Here is a 13,060-nt window from a genome sequence, read left to right on the forward strand (position 1 = left end):
TATCAAGCAACCTTTAAGAAGACAACATGGATTTTAACGTGTAATGCAATTTTTTAAATTTTATGGACATCACTTTCCTTTATTTGTTTTTTACTCATTGGAATTTGGAAATTCTCATGCCTCCACGTTACCATAGTCCATAAGTGACTAAATCTGTCTCTCTCTGTGTTTTGTATGTATATATATTTTTTCTTTCAGCCTTTTCACGGGTGAAAACTTGTCGGCTAATAAAACTTGGCTGTGTATAACACAATTCTAACTTTGCCGAAACGTTGAAATGGTCATAGATTCCTAGATTCAGCAAGAAACGAAAACTAAGACGACAGGAATTAGAAACAAGTAATTCTTTTAAGCTGAACACACACACACACACTCATATATATATATGTGTGTGTGTGTGTGTGTTTGCCTATAAAATTGTAATGAAGCCTTGCTAATCTCTTCTCTTTGTTTTCGTTCTTTTATCCAACAGCAAAGGCACTCTTTTTCTTAGCTCTATGGATTTCTTCTAATTAAAGAGAGCCCTTTATATCTTCTCTCTTATGAAAGGGTTAGCAGAGACAGTAAGCGGAACAACGGTGCAGAAGACCTCAGGTATGCAACGTGGTGTTACTAATATTTACTATGTTATTGGATTTATTTTTTTAACAAATTCATTATTGGATTAAATTATCTTGTTATATCTTTTACATGCATCTAAAATATTAAGATAAAAAAAATATACAGATCATAAATTCATGGACTAATAAGTAAATAACAACAAATTGATACAAAATTTAAGATGCAGGTTAACAACACAAAGAAAATATAATTCAAATATATACTTTTCAAGTGCAAAATGAAGCAAGAATTACTCAAAATATAACTTGATTCTGATCACTCCTACTCTCTCTCTCTCTCTCACTCTATACATAAATCATGAATTTAGATAATAAATAGTATATCAACATGAAAATCTGAAATTTTATCCTCTCTCTCTCTCTCTCTCTATATATATATATATATAATACGGAGAACCTGTTTTAACATTTTCTTTTTGTTTTTAAAGTCTCATTTCAGCTTAGTGTATAAATTAAAATGAGAAAAAGATTCACAAAGTATGGCTAAAAGGAGCCCTTGTTTGTATCTGTACGCATCATCCAACCCTCTCAACCTCTCCGTCTTGGGACAATCAGTTGGAAAAGGCGACAGAAGAATTGGCACTGGAGTCTCCTATTACAGGTACGTGTTGTATTAATTTATTATTTAGTTGTTGAAATATATTACTTGGAAGTTTCTCTTCTTTGAAAAGATGAATCAATTTTTTATATCAGAGAAGAATCATAAAATAAATATAGGAATTAGGAAAAATAACTCAAGGAAAGGGACTCGCTTAAAGCTACAACTCACCCAACTTATTAAAGAACCCCTAACTCTTTCAATTGGAGCTCTTAATTAAGTCTCAAGCTCTGCATAGTGCATACACAAAAATAAATAGTTCAATTCATTCTCCTCTTGTTCACTCACTTGAAACATTCATTCTCTCTCTCTCTCTCTCTCTCTCTCTCTCTCTCTCTATATATATATATATATATATATATATAGAAGACTTGTCCATCCTTTGTGAAACATGGTTGAAATTAAACTGTTAGCGTTAGCTTTCATTCTAATCTTTTTGGAAGTATCAGAATTGCACAAGAGTACATATACTTCAATTTGATGCTAAAGCACATGTACACACAATTCAATTGAGATGCAGGTTAAGAGGTTCATATCATAGGGCACCGATTTGCTATATAAGCAAGTTAACAATTCCTAGCCCAAATCAACGTTTTCCCAATAACGATATCAATGTTTACCCAAACAATTACATCACGAAGCCCAAGCCCAAGAATAGGCCCAACAACGTTTATTTTTTTATGAACGTGATAAAAACTTTATTAAAACAAACCAAATCCAATACGAGCCGCATAAGCTTTGGGAAAATTATTAAATAACTGTGAATAAAAACATAAAAAGAATTCAAAAATTTACGTTAAACTATTTCTTTTTTAATGGAAAAATTACGAGATAAACTCTAAATAATTTTACTAAATTAAATAGAGATTACAATATTTAAAAATATAAATTAGATTTTCCTTCCTTTTTACTCGTATCTCTCTCTCTCTCTCTCTCAATTTTCTCCTACTCTATTTTCTCTATTGCTTGTTCACACTCACGCAGTTCTTCAAGCTGCACCAGTCCTCAGACTCTGCCACTGCACTTCATTTCTTCTGCACCAAATGGCCGAATAGCCTCCTTTAATTTCTTCATCTTTTCCTTCTTTTTTTCCTTCCACGTGCTTCACATCAAGTCACAATAAATGCAAGTCAACTTGTTTTACGTTGCTTCCACCAATTTCTTTTTCTTCAGCTCTCCCTTAGCCCGAATAGGCTTAATGCATCAGCTCCTTTCTTTTCTTCTTTTTCTCCTCAGCGTGTCCAACACTCCTAAGTCACTGCCCAAGAAGAAAATAGGCTGACTTTTGTAGCTTGTCGAACCACCTCTTTAATAAGGTGTTTTATCAAGTGTGGGCTGGACCCACGGTGCTATGATGCACCCAACAACCAGCAGAGCAAAGCACAGCCATAAGACAACTTATCTAAACCGTGCGAGTGCGAGATACAAGCAGCATAAGCTAGCAGAGCACAGCACAGCCATAAGACAATTTATCAAAACCGTGGGAGTGCGAGTGCAAGAGTGTGTTTATAGGCATGGCTTAAGCATGTCGTGAATTTGGGAACGAGTGTGTTTGTGCGTGTGCTACATGTGAATAGGAAGGTGTGTGGAAATTTAGGGGGGCATGGCTTAAAGGCTTTTAGAGCAAGCCCAAATACCACAAAGTGTTGGGGCATGGCTTAAGCATGCTGTGAATTTGGGACTATATTTAGGTGTCATTAGAAAATTAGTAATCAACCAAAACCGAGAGAGATCATCGTGACGGTCAGAAGATTGTTAGAATGATTCTTTGGTAATGGAATTGTTCTATTTTTCGTTTATATTTTAATTTTATAGATAGATGGTCATGAACATCCTAGTGACCCCCACATAATAAGATTGTCTGTGAATTCTGGGAAATCAAATTCCAAAATGTCTGTGATAATACCTTTCTCTTTTCCCACATACATGGCCTGTCGTGCCGCAAATGAGCAAATAATAATAACATGAAAGATATTATTATAAATTACTATTTATTTTGATTTTCGTAAATATTACTATATGTTTTGTTTTGGTAGAAATATTAGTATATGTTATCTACTTATATAAATTAAATGAATTCTTCTACTATTTTACGGGGAGAGATTCAACGCTTTTAGGTTCAATGAATTTAGACGTAATTTGCTTTCCTCCTTTCTATTTCTCTTTCATGTTTGACATTGTTTATTGGTTTCTTAAAAAATAATAATAATAAATTAACATTTTTTATTGAGCTGAATACATGAGAATACAGTGCGGAGATACGGTGGCGCTCGATATGAGTACGTCTTTCGAGTTTGTTTGTTTCATTATTTTAAATTTTAATAACTAAATTTATTCACTATACATAAAAATCTTGTGGCTATTTGACTTTTTTTATATTTTTTTTTATCTTATACTTTCTGCTTACAACTATGTCTGGATTGGTTTTGAGAATGATGGAACCCATCACCACCATACTCGTCATTTTAGACTGTGAAAGACCAAGTTGTACTTTTAATTTAACCCTAGAAATTAAAATAAGAACGAGAAGACCAACTTGGATAGAGTTTACATTGAGAGAGATTCCCTAGACAATATGCATTTGAATGCAAGTGGAAAAAATTGTTGATACTTTGATAGTTTTTTCACACGTCCAGATATCTCAAGTTGCTTTCAATGGGTTCTTAATTAACCGGACAATAAAACTTTCTTTATACTGCTCCACGCAAATGAGTGAGTTTTAAATAAAGAAGAAAAACAAATGTTATCCACGCAAAGTAGTATTGTAAAAAAAGAAAAGACTGAACTAATACTCACAATGTAATTTTTGTGTCACTCTTTTATACTTCTGCTTTCACATCTATTTTAGTATCTTTAACAAATTAGACACATACAAAAACTACTACGATCAATTGAGGTTCGTTTGTAGTGTGTATTCCTTACATTCTGCTCAGAATAAATTGCTAGTTCTTATGATGACAAGAATATATATACGTGATGTTGCATGTTGCGGGGCCTCAGAGAAAATAGGCATTTGATATGGAAAAAAAAATCTAACTCAGCTAGAGAGATTGCTCTAGAAGCTATGGCTCTAATGCCATGTAGAAAGTGAGCAAGACCAAATTAATATTCACAATACAGTGACTAGGGTACGTGTCCTACAAATACATGGTTCAGTAGGTTTTTTTTTCTCACTATTTAAATATATTGTAGGCTTCAAAGATAATTCAAATTAATAAAATTCAGATTTTGTCTACTTTTGTCTACTTTTGTCTAAGAGAATATGGTGTTATATATATATATATATATATATATATATATATATATATATATATATATGTATGTATGTATGTATGTATATTCTCCGACTCCATAGACTCTTTTATTTTTGATTTGTTGAGCCCAAACTCCCACGCTTGTGACTTTGAGATGCCACTCAAAGGTATAGTAATACAAACTCTTCAGTTTGTGACTCCAAAACCACATTTGAAGATTTAAATCATCAGCTATATATGATCTTATTGCAACAACTTTAGATCTACCAGTTCTAATGGTATGAGAATGATTTCCGGCAATGACTTTGGAAAGAAAAGGTACAGCACCTTTTAGATCTCACAAGAGCACTTCCAAAGTCTCAACAAAATGTGTCTTATGGTTTCCTTCAAATATTATGTGAAATAGATGTGAAACCCTAATCACTTATTGGAGACTTAATGAGCAGTGGGCCGAAATTAATATCTGCAAAATTCACATCTTGATCGGTCGAGTGTTCTCGATCGGTCGAACTTGGCATGTTTCAAATTCTTGAACTTGCAGCTTCCATTTTCTTGTATTTTGACTTGTAGCACATTGAGCGTTGTTTAATATATCTTATAGACTCTAAGATATATACCTAAACAAGTTTGTACTTATGATTTGCCAATTGCTCTAAATTGTTAGAACCTAACTTTACTCACGAGATGGAGATTGGGAGTGGCCCTTCGTTGCGACACCATCCACAACCTTCTTCTCAAATTCACAAGGTGGAAAGGCCTCCTAAGCAAAATGTTCTCACAGAATTTCAAACTGTTATCAAGGAAACTTTCTTCCACGACGAACCCTTACGTGCTTTTCGGGGCAAAAGAAGTCATACAAAGTTTTATCTTGTACTCCAAGCAATTTTCCCAATTCTTGAATGGGCAGGAAGCTACAACCTACAAAAGTTCAGAGGAGACCTGATTGCTGGACTCACCATAGCTAGCCTCTGTGTCCCTCAAGTGAGTGAAAAACATTTCCATAAAATAAAGTAAGCTTAGCTAAATATATTTATTAATTTTCAGTGTCCATTTCTAATGATGCTCAAATATTTTTCCTACTAGGATATTGCATATGCAAGGCTAGCAAATCTTGAACCCCAATATGGGTTATGTGAGTTTCCTTGTGTCTCATAAACATCTTTGGGTTTTTTTTTTTTTGGCTACAATATGTTATACTTTATTAATCAATAATTAATGTTGTTTGTTGTTGACTTTTCTCTAGACTCTAGCTTCGTTCCACCTCTTATTTATGCCTTCATGGGTAGCTCCAGAGATATTGCCATAGGACCAGTGGCCGTGGTGTCTCTTTTGATTGGAACTATGGCGCAGAATGAGATTGATCCAAAGAAAAATGCTCTTGCTTATAGGCGTCTTGTATTCACTGCTACCTTTTTTGCTGGAGTCACTCAATTCGCACTTGGTCTTTTCAGGTAGATTATTATTTTTTAGCTGTTGTTGATTAGACTTTTTAGATAGCTATATCAAGTGAAAAATGCTAAAAAATACACTATAATTTAACTTTTATAAATATAATTGGTAGATTTTAATAATATAATAAATAAATAGGTAAATTACTTTTTATTATGCAATAAAATTTATAACGTCCCTAACATCACTCATATGAAAATTAAAACGATGGTTTGACCATTGCTTGCAGACTCGGTTTCTTAATTGACTTTCTGTCTCATGCTGCCATTGTTGGATTCATGGCTGGGGCCGCCATTACTATAGGCCTTCAACAGCTCAAAGGTCTTCTTGGTATAACAAACTTCACAAAGAAGACTGACATTATTTCGGCGATGCATTCAGTTTTTGGCACAGTACATCATGGGGTAAAGAGTTTGTAACTTATTTTTCTTTTTCTCTTCATCAAATGATGTCAATGTTTATTATGGGTCGGAAAATCCCATGAGTGAGTGTGAATGACTGTCTAACTTGTTGTACAGTGGAACTGGCAGACCATAGTAATTGGGTTGTCATTCTTGGCCTTCCTTTTGCTCACCAAGTACATCGTACGTATCTTATTTTTAATAAAAATACTATGTTTGACTCTTAATGTTTCACTTTATAGTCTCTCAACTACAACAATTTATTTTTTTAATGTTCATTTTATCTACTTCATAAAGAAAAATAAAAAATAAAAAATCTTTGGTGGTATATAAACTAGAACACTATGTGGGTAGAGGATTTTTATTCTTCAATTCCTATGATACCTAAATTAAATCATTTTCATTGTTATTGACATTTTCTTTGATATTGGCACAGGCCAAAAAATACCCCAAATTATTTTGGGTATCTGCTATTGCTCCATTGACCTCTGTCATAGTAGCCACATTCTGTGTATATATTACCCGTGCTGATAAAGAAGGTGTAGCAATTGTAAGTACTCTCAATTTTTATCATTTTGATTTTGTGTTTAGCTCGCCAGAAAAAGGATTTGGCAATCTCACATTGCGGTTTATTTTACTGTGTCAGGTGAACCGTATAAAAAGGGGCATAAACCCATCATCTGCTCATGAAATCTATTGGACTGGAGATTTATTTCTCAAAGGTTTTAAGATCGGTGTGGTAGCAGGTTTAATAGCATTGACTGTAAGCTAATTTCTTTACAATCATTAAGAGAACTCAGCCTAATAATACTCCAACATTAAAGCCAAATCTGTTGGATTCTAGGAAGCTATAGCGATTGCTAGAACATTTGCTGCTGTGAAGGACTACAATGTGGATGGGAACAAAGAAATGGTGGCAATGGGAACTATGAACATTGTTGGTTCCATGACATCTTGTTATATAGCTACAGGTGTGTAAAAATGTGCTCAAATTGAAATTATATATTTCTGAGCCTCTAAATTTTAATCACAGATTAATTTCTTTCAACATTTTATTAATCATCTTCATCACGTGCATGCAGGATCATTCTCTCGCTCTGCAGTAAATTTCATGGCTGGCTGCAACACAGCAGTTGCCAACATTGTGATGTCTTGTGTTGTTCTTCTAACATTGGAACTCATCACACCATTGTTTGAGTACACCCCAAATGCTGTACTTGCTTCTATCATCATTGCAGCGGTGTTTCCCTTAGTTGACATTCCAGCTGCGATACTACTATGGAAGATTGATAAATTCGATTTTCTTGCTTGTGTGGGAGCCTTCTTTGGTGTGGTCTTTAAAAGTGTGGAGATAGGCCTTTTAATTGCGGTATGTAAGGGATCAACAAAATTTTGGTGTTTGGAATAAAAATACTCAATCCCATTTTGAGTGTTTCGTCTTTTGATTTTCTCTCTAAAAATTCTTACCTTTTGTTATGATAGGTGGCTATATCCTTTGCCAAAATCCTCCTACAAGTTACAAGGCCACGGACTGCAGTACTCGGGAGGCTCCCAGGGACTCTTGTTTACAGGAATGTAGAGCAATATCCTAATGCAACAACTGTTTCTGGAATTATGATTATTCGAGTTGATTCTGCAATCTACTTTTCAAACTCCAACTATATTAGGGAGAGGTATTTTGAGACTTTCTCTATCTATAACAAACTAACAGCCCCAAATTTTATTTATTTTTTCCAAATCAAAATTGTGTAGATTAAGGGGATTCATTTAAAAAAAATTTACATAAAGAAGATCAATTGTGGTACTTTTTATTTTTAGAATTATCTTTTGAAAATATTTTTTATATTTATTAAAAGAATTTTCGGAAATTTTGGAGGGCATCGCCGCCTCCCGCCAAAAAAAAGGATTTTACCATTCCACTACATGCAATCAAAACATAAGATATTAACTCCTCCTGCCCACATGTGAGCATAATAAACAATTACCTAGGCATGTAGGGCTTTTATGTATGTCACGATCCGGAATTTTTCATGGAAGTTTTGTGATAATTTCTAGATATGACAAGGAATATTTTAGCAAACATAAGAACCTCCAAAAACAAGGAAAGGGAAAAAAATTGGCCTAGTTTTGTTCAATAAACTACAATGAAAATTTTGAAAGTAAGAACTAGACCAGTAGACAGTTGTTAAAGCCAATTTCTTGCAGAATTTTGAGATGGCTAAGCAATGAAGAAGAAGATTTGAAGATAAACAGTCAGCCCAGAATCAAATTTCTCATCATTGAAATGTCACGTAAGCAATTTGTTTAGTCATGGTCCTCATGGATTCGGTTCTAATACTTACTAGAGGAATATATTCATATGATTCACAATCTTGCAGCTGTTACTGATATTGACACCAGTGGTATCCATTCTTTCGAAGAGTTACATAAGACACTTCAGAACAGAGATGTTATGGTAAGATTAATTTGAACTCAGAAATTATGTGCCTGTTATTTGCTTTCTCAACTGTGTTAATTTAGACATATCTTGATATTTTTCCAGGACTTCTACAAGTTTCATATATTATATGTTCGCAAATTGGCATTGGTTTACACCCACTGCATTTTCTTTATCAACACAGAATACTCAAGTTGAAGCATTAATTATCTAAATTTTGTTAGACAAGTAAACCTAGCTACCTAATATGTACAACACGTTTCACCAAAATTAAATTTCCTTATTATCTAATTAATTTCAAATTATGTGTAACTACCTAGCTAGTTATGGCTACCAATTCATATTTCTTCTAAATAATCCTAAATAAACTTCTTTGATGGAAACCATACCCATTTAAACACTTTAATTGTAGGGTTTGTTTATTTTATTTATGTTTTTTTTTTTTTTTCTATGTACTAGACTATAATTCTACTCATTAACAGATATGACAAGAATATTGTAACTCAATAAAGTTATATGTTATCATTTTATGAGAAGAATTAGGATTTGAATTTCACTCATCAATGTGAAGTTTATTAGAGGACCATAAGTTTTAGTGACAATAATTTGATCATGGTTTTGTAACAGCTTGTTTTAGCAAACCCCGGGGCAATCGTGACTGAAAAGTTGCATGCATCCGAGTTTACAAAAAAGATCGGCGAAGACATGATCTTTCTCACAGTTGCAGATGCTATTGAAATGCTGTCGCCGAGGATTAAAGAACTACCATAAAATATATTACGAGCGAGGGTGTTATATATGAAAGAATGCAAATAGCTAGTTAAGGTGTGAAGCTGGGGTGTTTAAATTTCAGCCGGACATTAACTCTCTACTCTTTCTTTGTGGATTGCACATCATAACTCCCAAGACGTAGCTAGGGATAATAGGCCGTCCACTACCTTGTGATGAGAGTATGTCGATGACTTTACTCTTAGGGTGGATGAGAGTAGTAGGACAACCAATACCCATCAACTAGTAATATTGTTAGTTTTAGAAAATCATCAATAATCGTGACTGCCATTGTTGTCGCAGTTGTTCGGGCACACCATGTCAGAGTTCAATTGATAAAAAGGGTTCTCCCTCCACCTGCAACCCTTATGAATTCTATTATTATTATTTGGTTCAATATGTATGTTGACGAAAAAGAGGCGATAGACGTTGAAGAGGAGGAGGCAAAGGAGGTGGGAGTAAAATTGCCCGTAAGTTTCCAAAGTCGTTGAGAATGTTAATAATAGTATTATTATTACTACTCAATGAACCCTTTATCCTTCTACGCAAATTTGATAAAGAGGAATTCGATTATGTGAGAAAGGACAATGCCAATGTCAATAGAGGTAAGAAGAGGAAGAGGAAACCAGTAAAAGCGCAATTGTTTGAAGTCAATAATGTAGAGTATAATTGGATTTTTGTACATGAATGTTTTCATTGGAGGAGTGGTGTTGGAAATGTGATTTAGAATTATCATAAACTAGTCGTATATCCATGTGTTGCGCGTGGTAATTTTTTTTAAGATGGTCTCATTAAATAATTTACTAATACTATAATTTTAGTTATTAAGCATTAATTTTTCATTAGTTTTTAAGTTAATAAAAACCTTGAATATATATATATATATATATATATATATATATATTTTTTTTTTTTTTTTTTACCTTTATACACACACACACATAGTGGATCTTTACAGATTTAAGAAAACTCTATATATTCCACTTTTTTAGATGCGTAAAATTGTAGATTACTACTCCATAATGATAATGACTAATTAATTTTATATTTTTTTTTAGTGATCTCATTTATAACGCTTCTTACCATTATCATATACTAGTATGTAACTTGTGCTACCGCACGAAAATTGATATAATTTAATAAAACAATGAAAAAAATTGCATTTTATTATTTAAGTGATACTATTGATTTTTTTTATTATTATTAATCATGAGTTTATTTATGTTTAAAAGGCTTAGTTAAGTCTAAATTCATGTTTAAATATTAAAGGAGAATAGATATCATATAATAAAACAATGAAAAAAAATATTGCATTATATTATTTAAATGATACTGTTGGTTTTGTTTATTTATTTATTTATTTATTAATCATGAGTTTGTTCATGTTTAAAAGGCATAGTTAAGTCTAAATTCATATTATTAACTAGAAAATTTCATTAACAAAAATTAGCATTATATAATTTTTTTACAATTACATGGATATACTTAAAAAATACACATTAAGATGCATAGTATAATTCTTATATATATATATATATATAATGTAAATATTATTGATAAATAGTCATTCTTATATTTTGTTAATTCTTAAAAAAATGTTGTAAGGATATTATTAGGTAGATTTATTCATATTTAAAAGGCTTAGTTAAGTCTAAATTTATATTATTAACCAGAAAATTTTGATTAATAAAACTTTGCATTTTGTAATTTTTATACAATTGCATGGATATACTGGAAATACACATTAAGATGCATAGTATAATTCTTATATATATAATTTAAATACTATTGATAACCACACGGGAAATGGTTAATTGTAGTGATACTATTGGTCAATTTCTTTTTTGTCTTTTTGGGTTTATCACAAAGATGATAGAATTAGATAAAACATTAAAAATATATATTGCATTTAACTACCAATTTGTTATAATCACAAGGATAAGGTTGATTACACTTTGAATTTTTCACAATCTATAATCATTGATTTTGGCAAACCATTAAGGAAATCATAATTGTAAAACTTTTGCATAGTCTTTTGCATGTCACTACAAATTCTTCATAACCGTAAGGATAAGGTTCATCTCGTTTCTAATGTCCCATTCCAATTTTGTGGCATGCTTGAAAGTTTGGAATTTTATACATGTCAGTTCTTGCAGTAAGTAGTCGAAGCATTTTTTGGCATTTGACAAGCCAATGCTTCCCATGTTCATCATTTAAAATTTCTAAAAGGTTATCAATGCCTTCATTATTTGACTCACAAAGTAGCATGATTCCATAAATACAAGGTGCAATAAAATTGCCACATGGAAGAGTTTTTTCAATTATTTTTATTCCTACAACGATTTCTTCATTCAAAAAATATTGGTAGCTATTCACTATCAGTAGCGCATAAGGATTTTCTGCTTTATAACATGAAAGTATTAATATTTTTTCTTTGTCATGTAGTAGAGTTGGATGATTGAAATACGGAGTCAGCTCAATTTGTTGGAGGATTAATTTCTTTTCTGTTAACTTCTTGAAGCGTTTGCAACTAATTAAGACAAATGAAAAAAATTAAATTAATAGACTGAATTATTATATAGAGGGAAATGAATAAGTAGATACAAATTGAAGAAATAGTTTTTTTACCTTAACTTAATGTTTCCTAAGAGTGTTGCCGAATCTTTGCCCACTTTCGAAAAGATTTCAACCCATATGTCATTAGGAAGGTTTTTTTTTTTTTTTTTTTTTTTTAAGATTTCATATTGTTGTTTTGTTTGAAATAGTATTATAACATTTCATCTACTATTTATAATAAAATCATTTTTTAAGGTTCATAGTATGAAATTAAATAACAATACATAATAATCATGTGTTTAAGAATTTTGAAATGATTATACATGAATTTGATGGTGAAATGGTTCAATTTGTATAGAATTTTGTATTGCAATTGGTTCTTAATGAATTTCATTGTTTCTATCCATTAATATTAATACTTTACAGTTAATGTTAGTGGTTAATTAGGTTCATTGAATTGCTGTTTTAGTCCCCTAACGATTCACGGTATTAGAAAGTGGGCAATGATTCGGATCCCAAGAATATAACACAAACCAGTTCAATGAATAAAAAAAAACGAAAATCAATGTAAAACATAAAGGAATTGAATTTGCTTAGAAGGAAGGGAAAAAAGTCATAACATAGAGAAGAAAATTGATCAAACTTATTAATTATTACTTATTGATCCGTACAATGAGAAGAATCCAGAAACAACTATAAAGATAGATTCAGAATTGGGTCACTGCTTTCTTCAAATTTATATTCAAATATTGATAAATTATTAAAGAGTGACAGGAAATATGATTCATTTAAATCACTCAACATATTATATATTCAATTTTAATTAGTATATGTGTAGTCATTATGTGTTTAGTCATGGATGTTTATGTGTGATCTTATTATTATATGTTTAAAGTGACAAAAAAATGAAAAAGAAAATAAATACGAGTTATTATCATGTGATATAGTGAAACCTCCCATCGAATTTGACTCTTGTC

The 13,060-nt window shown here is 31.8% G+C and overlaps 1 protein-coding gene across 2 annotated transcripts; it reads left to right on the top strand.

Annotated features, from left to right (window-relative positions):
* The first annotated feature begins 392 nt into the window (after positions 1-392).
* On the top strand, positions 393-10,266 carry LOC142644769 (sulfate transporter 1.2-like). 2 transcript variants are annotated; one of them, XM_075819340.1, is made up of 15 exons: positions 393-594; positions 1,049-1,221; positions 5,137-5,453; positions 5,556-5,604; positions 5,716-5,923; positions 6,151-6,325; positions 6,440-6,505; positions 6,759-6,872; positions 6,969-7,085; positions 7,167-7,293; positions 7,405-7,691; positions 7,805-7,995; positions 8,528-8,613; positions 8,701-8,777; positions 9,387-10,266. In XM_075819340.1, the coding sequence occupies exons 3-15, from the start codon at positions 5,157-5,159 to the stop codon at positions 9,528-9,530; spliced, it is 1,938 nt and encodes a 645-aa protein (XP_075675455.1). In that variant the 5' UTR covers positions 393-594; positions 1,049-1,221; positions 5,137-5,156; the 3' UTR covers positions 9,531-10,266. The 2 variants fall into 2 exon arrangements, with proteins under 2 accessions (XP_075675455.1, XP_075675456.1); XM_075819341.1 differs by lacking the exon at positions 9,387-10,266 and adding an exon at positions 8,865-9,326.
* The last annotated feature ends 2,794 nt before the right edge of the window (positions 10,267-13,060 follow it).

This window comes from Castanea sativa, chromosome 7, assembly GCF_040712315.1.
Source record: "Castanea sativa cultivar Marrone di Chiusa Pesio chromosome 7, ASM4071231v1".
Lineage (NCBI taxonomy): Eukaryota > Viridiplantae > Streptophyta > Magnoliopsida > Fagales > Fagaceae > Castanea > Castanea sativa.